The following is an 18215-nucleotide window of genomic DNA, read 5'->3' as shown; positions in this document are numbered from 1 at the left end:
CTCCCCCTGACCCCCCCCTCTGCTGCCAGCTCTCCTCCCTCCTCCCCCTGACCCCCCCCCGCTCTGCTGCCAGCTCTCCTCCCTCCTCCCCCTGACCCCCCCCTCTGCTGCCAGCTCTCCTCCCTCCTCCCCCTGACCCCCCCCCCGCTCTGCTGCCAGCTCTCCTCCCTCCTCCCCCTGGGCCCCCCCCCTCTGCTGCCAGCTCTCCTCCCTCCTCCCCCTGACCCCCCCCGCTCTGCTGCCAGCTCTCCTCCCTCCTCCCCCTGACCCCCCCCGCTCTGCTGCCAGCTCTCCCCCCTCCTCCCCCTGACCCCCCCCCCGCTCTGCTGCCAGCTCTCCTCCCTCCTCCCCCTGACCCCCCCGCTCTGCTGCCAGCTCCCCCCCTCCTCCCCCTGGGCCCCCCCCCCGCTCTGCTGCCAGCTCCCCCCCCTCCTCCCCCTGGGCCCCCCCCTCTGCTGCCAGCTCTCCTCCCTCCTCCCCCTGACCCCCCCCCCTGCCCCCGCAGCCTGTGGAAGCTGCAGATGGAAAGGGTCCCAGAAGCTGACACGGCAGCAGGTCTGGGGGCTTCACCCTCTGAATCTGGGTCAAGTGCAGACTGGTTCTGAGAAGGCAGTGCAAATGTTAGGAAGGTTCCAGAGTCCACTCGCTTCTCTACCCTCTCTGGAGACTCAGGGCACCTGGCAGGGCCCCACCCTGGCTGCTCGACCACCCTCGGTCACTGTGAGGGGTGTGGGCGTGCTCTGGCTCCCTACACCCACATCTTGGCGCACCCCCCCCCCCCGCCTGCTCTCGGCCCACACCTGCCTCACGCACTGGCCTCCGCCCCACCCCACGGGCCCACTTCCCAGCGGCCTCTCCCCTGTCTGTCCACCGAAGCACCTTCTCTCAGACTTGATCCATCTGGAGGGAACTGCCTCTGGGGCGGGGGGCCCAGTACTGGCTAGAGCCTTCGAGAAGTGCCCTACCAGGCCTTGAGCAACTCCATGCCTGCCCGCCTCTTCCTCAGATGCTTCTGGAAGCCAAGTGCCTATCAGCAGCACTGCATCCTATGGGGACTGGGGTGAGGGGTATGGACTTCCCTTGGCCACCATCACTAAAGGAATGTGCCAGAATGCTGAACCTTGTTAATGCTATGACCGTGCCTTGAATAAACAGTCCTCCCAACCTCTGCTGGCCTGAGCCTCTGCACCTGGATCCGTCCAGAAGGGCTTTCTCTCCGCCTGGTTGGAATCGGCGCTGCTAAGAGACAACCCTCCCTGAGGTCACTGGGCTGGAGCACCACCCTTCATAGCTTTGGCTCCTGGGGTCCTCTCACCCCTGAGGCCTTTGGCGGCCCCTGTCCTCACAGGGGAAGGCCTGCCGAGTGCTGCTGGTCTGCTGGGGAGAAGGGAAGTGACTCTGCCTCGTTCTTTCTGCCATGGGTACCCCAAGAGCTCCTGAGCAATAAAGGAGAACATTCTGGTCTGTGAGCTACCCAGGAAGCCACGGGGGCAACCTCCCTGAGCAGCAGAAGCCCTGTGCTGAGTGCGGGGCCCCAAGAGCAGGCTGTCGGCCGGACAAGAAGCCGGACTGGACAGGATGAAGATTTTAGGTGGAGGCCTCCAGAAAGGAGACAGGAAAGGGCTCAGGTCTGCGCCAGCCTCAGCCAGCAGGGAGGGCAGGGCAGGTCGAGGGGAGGCTGGGCACTGGCGGGACGTGGGGCTGGCAGGTCAGGCCCGAATGGGATAAGAAACGCCCTCTAGCAAAGACTAGCCGTGTCTGCTGTTGCACTGCGGAGAGAAGGGGAAAATTCCCTGTGCTGGGGGTCATGTGTCCTGGCCTAGGACCCTGGGGGTCTGGCCTCCCTCCAGCCAGCTTAATGACCCTGGAACGGTCATCCCATCCGGAGAGTAGGTAGGAGGACATGAGGCTGACTGTTCCGCCATGTTGCTGAACAGAGCGGGCTCGGTGAGGGACAGAAGGCATGGTGGGAAGGCTTCCTCCCCACTGCTTCCCGTTAGGACAGAGGACAAGCTCAGGGGCAAGCTGCCCTGTTCCCCACCCCCTCCCTGGGCCCTCTCCTCACGCTGTCATAGTCCACCAGTGGGCGTAGGCTTAAACCCCCTCCTGGCATGAGCCTGGACAAGGCCAGGGCCCATGCCCTTGATTCCTCTCCCCTCGGAGTGAGCGTTTTCCACGTCAGGTCAGATGAAATGCATGAGGGCTGCTTCAGGGGCCAGAGAAGTGCGATGAGCCTGGCCGGCTGGGAGAACTGTGCCCCACGGCCTGGGAACGGCGTCGGGCTGATGGCTGCTGTAGAAACAAGGGACCTTTCCTACGATCCATGGCTCCCACTGGACAGCTGCCCCTCCGAGTCTCCTTCCAGGGGCCAGAAGGCTGCACAGCCCCCCAGACCACTGGCCCCAGGCCCCTCCTCGGTGCAGCAGACCTTTCAGAGGACGTAGCTCAGGCGGAGACAGACACAGGACAGACTAAGAAGCCCAAGAGGGAGGGCTGTGGTCCCTCAGCGTGAGGTCCAGAAGGGAGAATAAGGTTGGTCAGTCTTCTCTATCCTCAGCCGGCCGGGAAGACGAGGCCTAGAGGGTGGGACTGGCGGGGGACGGGTCTCAGGGACAGGTCAAGAGGGAGGCCTGGTGCCAGGGAGGCCAGGACACCGGCTTGATGGCCTCTGCCCAAGGAGGCTCTGGAGCTCTGTCGGGCTAGGGAGGAAGCAGGAGAGTCCTGGGCTCCAGGAGGCTCTGCCTGGAGGCCAAGCACGTCCAGGGCCAGCTCTCTGCCCCTCCCCCGCAGCTGAGGGTGGAGGCTCAGGTCTGTCCTAAGCGACCTCCATCGCGGCCCAGCTCCAGTTTCTAGGTCCACTCTGCAGCAGGCACGGGGGCCTGGCTTAGGGGAAGGCGGTTCACGGCCGCTCTCAGCAGAGGATGCTTCCAAATACTTGACTACCCCTCGGCCTTGACAACCAGCGGCCCAGCATCTCTCGAGCCTCCGGTGCTGGGGTTCTTCATCCTGGCTGCAAATGAATCTCCTGGGAGATTTTCAACAACTTCAGTGTCCGTGCCCCACCCCAGGACAAAGCAGACCTTCTGGGGTGGGGCCTGGGGACCCCTATTTTACAAAAGCCCGCCAGGTGACTCTTGTGTGCAGGGAAAATTGAGTAGATAAGGAAACCAAACCCAGCCTCCAGTCCCTGGAATGGGGGAAGCTGGTCTCAGAGCCTCACACTGTGTCTCACCTGCAGCCTGTAAGTACAGCAATGCCTCGGTTTTCGCCGACTTTGGCTGTCATCAGTTTTGGTTTTCGTCAGTTGCCTCGGATTTCGTCGGCGTGCCCACTTGACCTCGCTGCTAATTTTGTGGAAACAAGGGGCGACCCACGCGTTCTCCTGCTCAGCGTGGTGGTGTTTCTTGTTGTGTGAGCGTCACCCCACGTGTCTCGCCAAACAATTCCATTACTTTCCAGTGTTTTTGTGCTTTTTTTATTGATTGCGAGTGCTAATACTACAATTACATGTGAGTGATTACTGCGTATACAGAATTCGGTGTAATGTGTTTATTCTGTGTTTTTCAGTTTCAAAATATACATAACACACATGTAAGATAAAATCACATGTGCTCAAATCTCACTGTCCCTGTTGTTTCCCTTGCTAATAATGCTGTGTTAAATGTTCATTTATTCTTTACGTTAGTCTTTTATATTCACTATTAATTTCTTATTGTTTTTAGTATTAAATGCTATGTTTATTCTCTATAAAATGTGTTTTTGGTATGTATTTTGGAGTGTCTAGAACAAATTAATTGGATTTACATTGATTCATATGGAAATAACTGCCTCGGTTTTCACTGGTTTCAGATTTGCCAATTGTTTTTGGGCAGATTATCTGAGGAAAACCGAGGTATCACTGTAATTACAGGTCCATGGGCTGGGAAACCTCACTCCACGCTGCTTCCAGGAGGCTCCGATGTCAGGTGCCTGGTGGGTAATCAAAGGTTAGGCTCAAGCAAGCATTTGCTTTCTGGCTTATGAGGGATTGATACCAGCACTAGCACAGCTTCTGCTGTAGTCTTCCCTTCAGTAAGCACTGCCGTGTGGGCGCACACACACACACCAGGCCTCAGCAATCGCTTCCCGCTACCCCATCACCTTCAGCGAGGGTTTTAAAGTATCTCCTCTTCCCTCCAAACACAGAACTCACAGCGTCCTTCCTGTCAGCCTTCTCTTTTCAAATGCAATAGGCCATAAGCACAATAAATTTAAATAGTGGATGTCAGGTAGGGATGAGTGGTGCTTTGGAGGGGAAATAAAGCAGGAGAGGGGGGAGGGGAGCAATGGGACGTGGGGAGTCTCGGGCGAGCTCAGCGGGGAGACAGGAGCAGGTAGAGGCTGCGTGAAGGGGCGGGGCGGAGTGGAGCCCCCGAGGGTGAGGGGAGGCCCCCTGGCTGGAGCAGAGGGAGGCGCGGGCTGCGGGGGGCACCGGGGCTTTGCAGGTCACAGTGAGGACTCCGGGGTTTACTCTCGTCGTGTGGGCAGCTGCTGGGGGTTCTGACCCTGGGGCGACACGGTCCTGTTGAGTGATGAAGCGATCACTGTGGTGGGGATGAGGCGGGACCAGAAACCCCCCGGGGGCTCTGCTCGAGAAGTCCAGGAGGAACGGCGTGGCAGCTCAGACAAGGGCAGGGCAGCGCAGAAGTCAAGAGCTGGAGAAATCCAGAGTGCTGTCCAGGGATAGATTAGATCTGGGGTATGAGGGAGAGCAAGGAAGAAAGGATGGCTCCCGGTTCTTCAGCCCGAACAACTAACTGGTAAACTGGTGCACTCCAGAGGATGCTGGAAAGGGTGGGTCTGGGGAAAATACCGAGCTCGGTTTTGGTCCTGTCACATTTGAGATGCCTCGTGGGGATGCTGGGCAGGTGGTTGGAGACCGGAGTCTGGAATAAGGGAGAGCTAGGGAGGTGACGTGAACTTCAGAGTCAGCAGCACATGGGAGGTGCTCAAGGCACAGACTGGTGGAGACCTCTGCGGGAGCGAGGGGAGGCCAGGGAGGTCCAAGGGGGAGGGGAGCAGAATTCGCAAGGAAGACTGAGCAGCAGGAGCAGCGAGGAAAGAGGAAAACCTGGAGAGACTGGTATCCCTAAAGCCCAGAAAAGAAAGCAACTCCAAAAGGAAGGAGGGGCCCCCAGCTCTAACTACACTTGACAGTAAACACAAAGCATAGAAGAATGAATTCAAAGATGCCACGGAGAAGCATCAGCCAAATTAGAAGGCTGGACACACCATTAGACAGACGAGCTGGTTTCTCCCACAAATCAAAAGTATAGGGGTGGGCGAGCGGCTATAGAGAATGAAAAGTATAAGAGACACAACCAGATGCAATGAGTGGCCCTTGGTCACACCCTGAGTTGAACAAACCAGCTGCAGAAAGACATCTTTGAGACATCAGCGGATTTCAAACATGAATTGGGCATGAGGTGGGGTTAAGGAGACACTGTTCGTCTTGGTAGGTGTGTAGATGGCAGGGGCTATAAGGGAACAAAAGGACCAGAAGTTTACATGGAAGACTTCCCAGGTGAAAGAACAGGAAGTCTGGGGTTTGCTCTAAAGCCATCCAGCAAAGTAAAAGGGGCAGGGGCAAGCTGAGTGCTCGACTAGACGCTGGGTGAAGGGCGCGTGGACATTCACGGGGCTCTGATTTTTGTGTACGTCAACATCTTTTCTGTAATATCAAGTTTAAAAATAAAGGCAAGAACAATCAACTCTTCCAAGTGCCACTGAGCAGAAGAGCAAGTTGAGGACTGAAACATGACCGTGAATTTCTCAGGACAAAGGTTGTTGGTGACCTGGTGGTAACAGATTAGGGGTGGGTGGGGGGAGCCTGGTTAGAATAGGCTCCTGTTTTCTCATATGGGTGAGGAAATGAAAAATTGTAAGGAAAGACAATTCTTTTGGAAGAGTTTTGCTCTCAAAGGAAGTAAAGAAACAGGGTGGTGGCTGGAGAGAGGAGAGGGGTGTGGCTTGGGCAGCTCTTTATAAAAGGTGGACATGTGAACTGATAGGAACACAGGAGAGAGAGAGGGTTACAGGGCTGAGGAAAGGGAGGAGCTACCCCCCCCCCCCCAAGCACACGTACACACACGTGCGCGCGCACATGCACATGTGCTCAAGCAGAGGGTAGCCTGCAAGAGAGGTAAAAAGCACTCGTGCTTAGGATGTCTCAAGACACAGGTCAGAGGAGGGTGTTCAGACTTTCCCAAGCAGGTCACCTGGGTCACCTGAGTGGTTGTCCAGCATCTGAGAACCACAGGCCAGGCGTGGCCTCCTGCGTCTGAGCCGCTATCAGATCACACAATGAAGAGGCCCTCTCTCGATGTAGACTATGGGGCTCAAGGAAAAAAAAGTGTGTGGTCCCATAGTGGGAAAAGCATTCTTAACGTGCTCCTGACCCAATGAATCAGTCACACAGCCCGGCAGGCCTGGGCGCCTGAGCTTGGTGGGAGCCGAGGAGGCTGTGCCGACACCGGCAACATGGTCCTGGCTGAGAAAACGGAAGCTCTGGGGTGAGGGCAGTGGCCCAGCCACAGTCTTCCAGCCACTCACTGCCCAGCTCTCGGGCCCCACGGCCCATGGGGGGTTAACCCAAGCCCGTTAACATGATGCCCACTCTTGATGCTGATCCCTCCCCAGGGCGCTGGCGGTCTCTCTACCTGTCAGCCTATCCTCCTGCACACACACGCATGCACACACACACACACACACACACACTTGCTCTTCAACTCTAATGTAGACTCCAGATTAACTTGTTTAATGTCCTTAGAAAGCCCGCCCTGGGATTGGTACCTTCTCCTCTAAGGAGGACCTACAAGCTTTCGTCAGTCTTTGGTGCCCTTTGCACTGTCTTGACCCCTGGCCCAATCCTATCCCTGGCCTCACCTTGCGCACCAGCAGTGGGCTGCCAGGTCCCTGACCAATGAACTGCTTCAGACTCTGGATTAGAGTGGACATGTGTTGTAACAAACCAACCCACAAATGTATAATGACACAAACACAATAGAAGTTTATGTCTCTTTCCTGTAAAATTCAAAATGGGCGAGTCCTTGCTCTACCTACTGGAGGAGGACCTGGGCCCCACCAAGCACTTCTGATGCATGGGCTCTCTCCTCCAAGCAAGGATTCAGGGACCCAGGCTCCTTCCACCTAGTGGCTCTGCCACATTCAACACATGCCCTCAAGGTCACTGTGAGGTCTGTATCCAGCCAGCAGAAGGATGACAGAACACAGAGGAGCATGTGGGAGTTTTGGGGAGAAGGCAGGTCTGGGAATACATACATGTCCATACATTCCATTGGCCAGAATTTGATCACATGACCCATCTAATTGCAAGAGAGGCTGGGAAATGTAGTCCAGCTCTATGCCCAGGCGGAAGAGAAACTGGATTTGGTGCCCTGCTGGGCAGTGTCCACCGCAGACCCCTACTTCCATCTCCACCATTGGCTTCCCCAGTCCTCTCCCTTCTTTCCTACCTGTTCTCACGTTGACCCTGATCACCTCCTCTTGCCCGGCCCCAGATCCAGCACTCTGCAGCTTCCTCTGATACAAGCTGACACCCAAGAAAAGACCAGTCCCAGAGGGTCAGAGAGGCACACAGAGGAGGTTTATTCATCATGAATTTACACAACCACGGCACGGAGCAAAAGATAAAAGTGCAGACAGCTCGGGGTGAGGGTAGAGGTCCTTTCCTGCTGCTTCCTCGTCTATCCACCCGCCTGAGAACAGGCACACACCGGGTCTGAAAGATGGGGAGCTGGGGGCCCACGTTGGTGCAGCCCGAGGCAGAAAGGAGGGTCAGGGAGAGGCAGCTCAGGCCTGCGGGAACAGGTGGCGAGGAAGAGCCGCCCGTGCTTCTGTCCCTGGGAATGAAGTCACCCCTCCCTCCTTGGCCTCTGCAGCCCTACCCCGCCCTGGGTGGCTAGCTGGTTCCTGCAGAGCAATACTAAGGGAGCTGCCACCAGAAGTGCTGAGTGAGGGGAAGGGAGGTACCGCAAGAGAGAGACTGTCAGTGACATGGTGACATCGCGGTGGGCTCCTGAGACCCCGATGAGCCCCTCACAGAGCCAGGTCACCTCCCACTCCCTCAGCAGTTCTGATGGCCTGCCTGTGATTCCACTACAGAGCTAAAGCTGTCCCTCCGCTTCGCGTGTGAAGAGCAAACACCCTGGGAGAAAAAAGCATTGGAGATGGAGCCTGGAGCTTGGCCATCCCACTCCCCGACGTGGCCCAGGCTCGCCCGGGGTGGGAGGCTGACAGAGGAGCCCGTCTGTCAAAGCCCTGTATCTTCCCCACCCTAGACCAGACTCGCCCGGGGTGGGAGGCTGACAGAGGAGCCCGTCTGTCAAAGCCCTGTATCTTCCCCGCCCCAGACCATCGTGGCCACCAATGCTGCTCCTCCTCATGGAAGAAGAGGGGACAGCAGAGGGGAAAGAAGGTAGGCAGGGAAGAAGCCACGGGGGATGCAGGGAAATCCAGAAGCCATTGCCTAAAGGAAAAGCTACCCTGTCCGTATTTAAGTGGGGGTGAGTAGGGTACGGAGACCCAGCCCGGCTCCATCACCTCTCTGGTATGGCCAAGGGGACAAGGACCAAGAGGCAGGCAGGTCTAGGGGAGCCTGGGCTACAACAGACCCAGACCAACAGACAGATACAGACAGATGAAGGCCACCGGGTGGAGGCTGCTGAGCAGAAGCGGCCCCTTATTCGCCATCCCAGCCTCGACTCATGGCCTGTACCACGGCCCCATAGAGCTGGCTCCAGGCTGCTCGCACGGCGGGTGTGAAGGCGGGGCCCAGGCACTTCTCCAGCATGTAGAGCAGCGACTCGCCCACTGTCTGCAGAGGCAAGCAGCACCTGGTCATTCCGGAGCCAGGGAAGCATCGCTCCATTCCACAGGTGAGAAAACTGAGGCCTGGGGCTGGTAAGGGTTCCTGGGCCTTTTTTCTTCTCTCCTGCATGGGGTTCATGCTTCCCAAGCAAGATTCTGTCCCAATTCTTGGGGACCACATTGTACCTACTTTTTACCATACATGGGAGGTTTTCTAGTGAACAAATCACTTTGCCCCACTCCCAGTCTTGCAACCACCCCATGAGAGAGGCCGAGGCACTGCCTGGGACCTCCAGCTCAAACCAAGCAAAGCCATTGCCCGCAGCCTCAGTTTCCTCCTCTGCCAGGCAGCCTTCAGGGTGTTAAGAATCCAGGCTCTGCAACCAGATGGACCTGAGTTCACTTCTGACTCCACCATTTAGGAACTGTGACCTTGAACAAGTTATGTCACCTCTCTGCACCTCAGTTGCTTCATCAGTTAAATAAAGATTAAAAAAAAAAGTTCTAATTCATTGGCTTGTTGAATGATTAAATGAGGTCCTCTATAAAAAGCTCTTAGCATAGCATCTGCACACAGTAAGCCTTCAGCAATAATACGGCTCTCATGTGTTATTTGTTTCACGTGTATTTACTACTGAAGACCAGGCACCGGGCTAGTACTGGGGATGGAGAGGACAAGACACATTTCGCCCCTTTTCCAACGTGCTTACCATCTGGCAAGGTGACTGGACTAAGTGGCAGACTGCCCCCAGTGAACCTCACCTTGCGTAGGGGCCCCCCACCTTGACATTGGGCTCATCTGTGTGACTCGCTGTGGCCAATGGGATGTTAGCAAGAGTAATGCAAGCAGAGTATGGAAAAGCACTTGCACAGCGGGGCTTGTCCTCTTGGAACACTTCCTCTTAGAACTCAGCCGCTACGCTGTACAGAAGCTCGGCGAGACCACTGAATGATGAGGCTACAGGGAGAGAGCCCCAAGGACCACCGGCCACCCTGGACATTCCATCCCCAGCTGAGCTCCCAGTTGAATGTACCGCATGAGTCACTCTAGCCACACCACGTAGAACAGAAGAACCACCCCACTGAGCCCAGAGAAATTAGAAATCATTGTTTGTTTAGGATGGTCTTACATAGAGCAATAGGAAACGGAGCAGACCAGCTAATTCCACAGGCTCCTTAACTTTCTATGGTTCTAAGAGAAGAAAAATTGAAGGCTCAGAGAGGTCAAGGCAGAGCCAGGGCCACACAGCAAGTAGGTTACAGATGCAGGTCCCCGGCTCTAGTCATGTGAGGGTACAGGAATGGGGAGATAAGGGAGGACCCCGAGAGAGCGGTGGCCTCAGGTCAGGAGCTCAGGAGAGAGGTGAGCCCCCTTACCCACCGAGAAGGAGCTGAGCTTCACACCCACTGCGCGGTGCTTCCGGCCCAGGCTGGCAAGGTACTCCTCCAGCAAGGACAGGTCCTCCACGTTGGTCACCGCAGCATCTATCACGAGCATCACCTGTCAAGGCCAAGGCAGCAGTGAGACAGAGAGGCCAGAGCAATCTCCCTGCTCAGTCCAGAACCTAGGGGTCCCAGCTAGAGCTAAGAAAGGTCACCAGGACCCTCCGTTTTGAGGACCGGAAACAGAAAGCACCTGTGTGAGCGTACACTAGGCACTCAGTGCGTGATGGCTGAACTGGACTCGTACCATGAAAGACGCCTCTCTCTCCTGAAGGGCTGAAAGCTCTAACCTGCCTGCAGGACAGGGGACAGTGCTGTCTGCCTGGGGCCGGGGGAAGCTGAGGCCCTGCGAGAACGTCTAAGAAAGCCCCAGCTTGGTTTCCATAGGCAGATGGCCCCTAATAGATGAACACCAACACCACCTACAGGAGCCAGGGGACAAGGCCAAGGGCACTGACGGAGCTGGGACCAGCTGACTGAGCACGAGGTGGGGGAGAAGGGTGGCTCTGGTGGCCCGGATTGGGCCCAGGTCAGCCAGAAGAAAGGAGCAGGAGGAAGACCAGGCCTGGGGCAGAAAACGAAGTAATTCTCATTCTCCCAAGTCCCTCATTCTCTGCTCCCAGGAAGGCGCTCTGCTGGATCCCAGAGGCCACCTCACCTGGGCCTTCCCCTCACCTTCCTGATGTGGTCCAGGAACTCAGGGGAGGAGAGGCAGTCATCCGGGCTGGAGAACTGGCGGCAGTTGTACTGGAAGAGGGGCAGCAGGTCAGGCTCCAGGTCAAACAGCCTGTGGGAGGAGGCGCGGGTGTTAGCGCCTGCAGGCCCAGCGAGCCCCACGAGCCCTGGCTCCTGTGGCGGCAACAGTGGTGAGCCCGAGCTTTGGCCATAAGCTATAGCAACTTATAGCTCCAACTTGGAGCTGACCCTTCAGCTTTGCTGGGACCCTCTTCCCAGAAAGGGTATGTGTCCCCCGGCCACTCACAGGACCCAGCATGTAGCAGCCCCTCCATGAACAGTTACAGGGGCAGGAAGGGATCCTCAAACAGAAAGCCTACCTCTCTCCCCCTCTCCCGCACCCTTCCCCCACCCTCCAGGACTTCTCAGACTTGGGTCAGAATCTCCTAATCCAGGGGTCAGGAACCTTTTTGGCTGAGAGAGCCATGAACGCCACATATTTTAAAATGTAATTCTGTGAGAGCCATACAACAACTCATGTACATTATGCATTATCCAATAAAAATTTGGTGTTGTCCCGGAGGACAGCTGTGATTGGCTCCAGCCACCCGCAACCATGAACATGAGCAGTAGGAAATGGAATGGATTGTAATACATGAGAATGTTTTATATTTTTAACATTATTATTATTTTTTTTATTAAAAGATTTGTCTGCGAGCCAGATGCAGCCATCAAAAGAGCCACATCTGGCTCACAAGCCGTAGGTTCCCAACTCCTGTCCTAGTCTTACCATGTCTGAAGGGTCTCTGGCCAGTGGTGATAATAGTAGTATTAAGAACTCTTTACACTTACTGAGCATTGAGTACTTTACACATGGCTCATCTGTCTATTCCTCACAATCTTACACAGTGGATACCACAGTTATCCCAATTTTATAGAGGAAACAAGCACAGAGAGGTTAAGTAACTTGCCTAAGATCACACAGCTTGGAAGTAGAGGAAGCACAGAAGGTGCCTCAATAAACAGTAGGCTTGGGAAAAGCCCAGAGACACAAAGCCAAAGCTCTCAGCAACATCTGGGACGGCTCATCAGGGTTTTGTGTAACTCTGTGGATTTCTTTTCCTTTTAGGGGGACACGGGGGTGGGGTTTAAGAAGCGTCCTCAGAAGTGCTGTGCTGGCGTAGGGAGCCAAGCACAGACGAGCTGTGGTGGAAGAGGGCCTTGGCTCTTCAATGATGGCAGAGCGGTTAGGAGAGACCCTCAACTGAGACTGAAGATTGGCATCTCCCGCCCGCTTAGGGGCTGTCTCTCTCTTACCCCTCCCTCTTCCCAGTGGTGAGAGTTGGGCGTCTGTCATCCTTCTCTGGTGGCTCTCTGTCCTAGCTTGGTCCTTTCCCCGGAAATGTTTGTCTTTCTGTTAGTTGCTAGAAGTGCACTCTCCTGGGACCTGGACCCTTGGCTCCTGCAGCCAGGTATCCAGCCCACCCTCCTCGGACGGGCGGGGTGTGGGGGTGGGGTGGGGGCGCGGTCTCCCCTTACTGGCAGCAGTAGGCACCGCTGGAGTTACCCCTGAGTTACACTCTGGAGGCACAGAGTCGGGGGTGGGGGACGCAGCGCCCGGGGTGGTGTCTGCTGACCCGAGTGTACCGAGATCCGGGTGAAGACCCACTCCCGCCCCCAGAGCGTCGTTAGGACGGATGTGCGGCGCTGGAAGCAAGATGCTTCCTTGCCCGGGAAGAGGAGAGGGGTCGCCGCGCCCGGCTCCTCCGGTGTATTTCTGGAGGTGCCCCAGCGCAGAGGCAGTGGGTCAGTTCTCCCTGCTCTGGAGCCGGCCCAGCCGCCTCGAACCCATTCCTGGCCACGCACGTCCCCCGCACCCCGGCATCCCCGGGGCTCCGGGCCGCCCTCACCTGGTGAACAGGACTGTGCCATGCTCCAGCGGGCTGCGGCTCACCGCCCGCCAGCTCTGCCGGATCAACTCTGGCTCTGGGCGCTCCATGCTCGCCCAGGGATTAGGGGCGCAAGGCTGGGACTCACGGGGGGCGAGCACCGTCACCGCACGTGCAGCCCCATCTCTGTGGCGACGTGGGCCACTCCGCACCCCTTGCAGCCCCCCTGGGCCTCGGCCGGGAAGGATTCTGCCACCGCTCCTTCCCCTCCCTAGGTGGAGGCGCCCTGGCCCTCCAGGTCCCCGCTCCCTGCGCCTCGCGGCTTGGAGAGTGCCCCGCCCCGCACAGCCCGGAGCAGGCCGACTCCCGCGCTTTAAAGCAACCGCGGACCCCGCCCGCCTCCGTCCATCAAAGCGAACATCTCTAGGCAACCGGCCCTGGCCGGAGACGACCTGGTGGCAGGGGAAATGCCTGGCTTCAGAGCTGAACAGAAATTGTCTGGCCTCTCTCGGCCTCAGCTTCTTACCTGGAAACGGGTGATAATATTACCACCTACTTACTAGGTAGGGCACTGTGTTGAACTTGATCGCCTTAGGTAGCCTCTGCTGGAGCCACCTCTCCACAAGCCTCACTCACACGTTGCCTGGAAGCATTTGCGTTTGTCACCCCCTTGGCGCAGGGTCTCCTTCCTTCCTCCCCAGGGTCAGACCTGGGAATGCCAGGGGGCCTACCTGTATGACCAGGCTGGGGCTTGTGGTGCCCTCTGCCCTAGCTCTGGGTCTGACTGTGGCTCCCCCACACCTTGGGGGCCACCAGGGCTCTCAACCTTAGGGACAGGGCCAAGATGCAGCCGTTTCCAACTAGGCTGTTTTCCTGAGCCTCTGTCTTTAGAAACCGATGGGTTCCAATCCTAGCCCCAAGGCTGCTTGGCTGGGGGGTGGGGGCGGGGTCTCCGGCGCAGCAGCACTGAGCATTGCTTTACCTGGACTTTGAGGAAGTTAAGCTTGAACATTCCACAATCCTACAATTTTTAAGACTCTTAAAAGGTTAACTAGAAGTACTATGTATGTTCTTAGTAGTTCAGGCACAGGATCTCATGCTTGCCATTCAGGGTGTAAAGTTGGTCATCTGTCAATTAGAACTGAACTTTTCAGTCATGAAAGTTCGTCAAGCCCAGCCATTTTAGCGGTCCGGGTTCGGGAGAGCAAGCATGCTGCTCACCCTCATTTGCCCTCATTTGTGAGTGTCTGAACCTCTCTCCTCTTGTTCTATCCACTTTCCATTTCCTCAGCTGTACTTAGCGCACAGCTGGATTAAGTACTGAAGTCCCAGGGGCCTCTCAGTCCACCTCCTCTGTTTTCATGGAGACAGAAAACAGTTTAATCCTTGCCTTCTAGAACTCCTTCTGGCCCTGGATCAGGACTAAGGGCCTCAGCAGAACTCGTCTTTCCTGCATCCAGCCAAGCCCAATGGAACCATCTAGCTGTTCTCCCTCCTCCAAGGACCCAGGAGTCTGCGTGCCCCTGGTCCTCTCCTCTCCAGCTCTCCACACATCCCGGTCTCTGGGCTGGAGTAGGAGAGCAAGGCCATGTCCTCGAGCCCACAATATCCTCACATAAGAGCACAAAGGGGCAGGAGGCTGAAGGGAGAAGGCAGGGTGCCCAGGAACTAGACTTCCACAGTCGTATCCCCTGGGCCTATAGCCAGGTCACAAGGGGGAGTCACATCTGCAGTGAGCTTTTCCTTCTTTAGTGCCCAGAGGCCCAGTGCTCCCTGCAGGCCACCTGGCTCATTGAAGGCTTCCCACTCCACCCAATTTGCAATCATCTACACATGGGACCCTTCTTGTCCCTTTGTCCTTGGGACAGGGTCTTGGTCTGATGACTTAATGGGAGGTAATGGCCTTTGCTAGTAAGTGAAGTCAGCAGTTACTCTGTCTTTCTAGAGCCAGGAGGAGGCAGGAGAGAGCTAGGCACCCTCCAACCTCCATTCCCCTGCGTTCCCCTGGGAGAAAAGGCCGGAGAAGCTGGCCGGGCCTAAGCAGTCAAGGGCATGTGTTCCAACCAGAGACAGACGGTCTGAATACATATCTGAGTGCCTGGGGCAAGGGCACTGGAGCTCCCTCCCTGCCTGGTATCTGCCAACAGCACGGGCAGGAGGTTCTAACCAAGGAGAGAGCTCAAATACTATCTAGAGCCAGTGCTGCCATTGGGATCAATTATCACCACCAATAATAATAAAGAGCTAGCATTTACTGAGCATTCATGTCCAGACACTGTGCAAGGCATTTTGCATCATTAATTTTTTTTTTTTTTTGCATCATGAACTCTTTTCATCCTCATGAAAACTCTATGAAGCAAGTACTATTTATTACACCCCTGCTTGACCACTGAGGAAAACAGAGGCAAAAGGTTATGTAATGAACTCAAGGTCACATAGTTAATAAGTGGCAGAGACAGGATGTGACCTCAGGTCTCACTCTGGCCCATCCTTAGGCCTCCATGCTCCACTGCCTCCCTTACTTTAATGAATTGTGACTAAAAACTATGTCCCCAGTTCAGACCAAGCCAACACCACCAGGTTGGGTCAATGGTGCATTGGAGCTGGCTCTTAGATGGCTTGTGAGAGCACACTGCATCTTCCCAACTTATACAGTGACATCAGGTCGGTAGACTGAAACGGGGCACAGTAGGAGTATTTACACTATGAGAATTGACCAATGCTACAAAGCAGGGCTTCTTCCTCCAGAAGACCACTGAGTGCACCAGGAGGTCCCGGGCCCTGGTGAGCTGTCAGTGCGTTAAGCAGAATGCATAGAGGAATAGGCTGGATCTGGACACATCTGAACCGAGCCCAGGCCTTCTCCCCAGGGGATCTGGGTCTGCCAGGTTGTTCTGAAAAGGTGCTTCTAGTCCCAAGACCAGGCTGGAGAAGTAGAAAAATATCCAATTTGGTGCCTATTTCAAGTTCCACTAATTGTGGGGCCTTAGGCAAGTAACGGAATCTCTCATGGGTAGAATAGGACAAAAACAGCAGTGAGTTCACTGAGCCTTCATAGGATTGTCGCAGATGTGTTGGGACTTGGTAAACTAAGCTGTGCCAGTCAAGAAGTGTTTGGTCTCGCCTGACCAGGTGGTGGTGCAGTGGATAGAGCGTCAGACTGGGATGCGGAGGACCCAGGTTCAAGACCCCAAGGTCACCAGCTTGAGCGCAGGCTCATCTGGTTTGAGCAAAAGCTCACCAGCTTGGACCCAAGGTCACTGGCTCGAGCAAGGGGTTACTCCATCTGCTGTAGCCCCACGGTCAAGGCACATATGAGAGAGCAATGAATGAACAACTAAGGTGTCGCAATGAAAAACTGATGATTGATGCTTCTCATCTCTCTCCGTTCCTGTCTGTCTGTCCCTATCTATCCCTCTCTCTCTCTCTCTGTCTCTGTAAAAAAAAAAAAAAAAAAAAGAAGTGTTTGGTCTTTCTCTAACCTGCAGATCCTCGGCATGCCCCATCTCCTGAAGGTCTGCGTAACACCCGCCCTTACCACCTCCAACTGCTCTTCATCCTGAGAGGGAGGCGGTCAGTGAGCCCAGAAGACCCCCAGCTTCACAGCGCGGTGCCGCTCTTCTCCTCCCCCACCTGCTGTCCAACTCAAGTCAGCTCTCACCTGCTCTTCGTCCTGAGAAGGAGGCGGTCAGTGAGCCCAGAAGACCCCCAACCTCACAGCGCGGTGCTGCTCTTCTCCTCCCCCACCTGCTGTCCAACTCAAGTCAGCTCTCACCTGCTCTTCGTCCTGAGAAGGAGGCGGTCAGTGAGCCCAGAAGGCCCCCAACCTCACAGCGCGGTGCTGCTCTTCTCCTCCCCCACCTGCTGTCCAACTCAAGTCAGCTCTCACCTGCCTGGGGTCCTTAACATCACTGCTGATAACAGAAGACCCCTGTCCAAACGGGGACAGAATGAAATTGCTATCATGCTGGGCCAGTCAGCTGTCTCAGTAGATGACTGTTACTCTCACCCCTTTCTACACTTGTGTGGACAGGTTAAAAGACAAAAAAAAAACAGGTCCAGCTTCCTACTTATTTTGGAATAAGTTTAAATAAAACAAAATAACCAACATTACTTACTTAACCCATACATGGGAGGGCCCAAATGCCCAGGGCCTCTGCTGGAATTGCAGTGGCCACAGACACGAGACACAATAGAACGGTTCCTGCACCCAAAACAGTCTTCTTCTCTCTCAGGGAGGAAAGGTCAAATCAGGTTCAATTAAGCACAAGAACAACATGCCATTCAAAATATGAGCTATTTATTACAAAAGTAAATGGCCTCTATTTGTGGAAACATTTTTTAAATACAAAATGTGGCTCAAAAAGCTCACTAGATTTGGGATAACAATGTCTTCTTCCGCCACAAGCAAGTGTGTGGGACATGTCACATTTCTGCCAATTCCTGTCAAAGCGCCACCCTGACAGCCCCTCTCCCCAGCATCTTCCAACAGAACGTCAGCTCCTGAAGCTGCACCCAGCCATGTGGCCTTGTGCTCAGAGCAGATCTGCCAGCCTGGGCGAGGAGAAAGGAGGGAGCGGGCAGCCACTTCTCCCTCCTCGGAAAGCAGTGGCAGAGGCAGACGGAGCCTTGGTTCCCAGTGTGGCCACGTTAGCCGAGACGGGCAGGAAGCTGCCGAGGTCCCTCCTTCCTCGCCCCCACTCAGACGGGCTGCCCCGCTGGCTTTCTCAGAGCTCCTCCCTTCCAACGAGTTCCTACAAGGCACAAGGGGACAACAGCCACCTCCTGGTTGTCCTTATGGGCCAGTGCTCTTTGCTAAGAGCCAAGCATTCCTGCACTCTACCTCCAGGAGAGCCGCCCAGATGGCTGCCCCCAGCCAGCTCAGAAGAAAGCAACTCCTGCTCTGGGAAGGAGAGGAGGCCGTGGTGGGGTGGAAGGGGTGAGCAGAGGTTCTCCATCCTGTTCTCCTTCCCTTCCAGAATGCAATTAAGCAGCAGCCCAGGCTCTGCACACAGGCAGCGCTTCCTGCTGGGGGAAGTCAAAAGGGCTGTAGCCCTGGGAGAGGGAGGTCATCAGGCCCCAGATCTAATTAACAAACCTGCCTTGCTTTTGATGTTGCTGTATTTCCTCTATTAGCATTAATGAGGGTGGGTCTGAACGTCCAAATGTGGCCAGAAGCTTCCCTCCCCATCACCCAGTAGGTAGCACAGCCTGTCCCCAGGACCAATTTCCAGTCTCCGTGGCAACCGCCTCCGAAGACACTCTAAAGAGCTCTGACCCTGTCGGAGTTGGTAGGCGCTAGAGAGGAGGGCAGATGGAGTGTGGCAGAGACTCAGCGTT

General features: G+C 55.7%; 1 protein-coding gene across 1 annotated transcript; it reads right to left on the bottom strand.

The window, feature by feature from the left end:
• Positions 1 to 7636: 7636 nt before the first annotated feature.
• Positions 7637 to 13203, bottom strand: NGB (neuroglobin). Its single transcript, XM_066341802.1, has 4 exons — positions 12897 to 13203; positions 10987 to 11098; positions 10250 to 10369; positions 7637 to 8875 (listed from the first exon to the last, which is right to left on the bottom strand). Exons 1-4 carry the CDS (start codon positions 12983 to 12985, stop codon positions 8741 to 8743), a joined length of 456 nt encoding a protein of 151 aa, XP_066197899.1. The 5' UTR covers positions 12986 to 13203; the 3' UTR covers positions 7637 to 8740.
• Positions 13204 to 18215: the final 5012 nt, after the last annotated feature.

Source organism: Saccopteryx leptura, chromosome 6 (assembly GCF_036850995.1).
Source record: "Saccopteryx leptura isolate mSacLep1 chromosome 6, mSacLep1_pri_phased_curated, whole genome shotgun sequence".
Taxonomy (NCBI): domain Eukaryota; kingdom Metazoa; phylum Chordata; class Mammalia; order Chiroptera; family Emballonuridae; genus Saccopteryx; species Saccopteryx leptura.
Note: the sequence above shows the minus strand (reverse complement) of the source record. Positions and strands in the feature narration are given on the sequence as shown.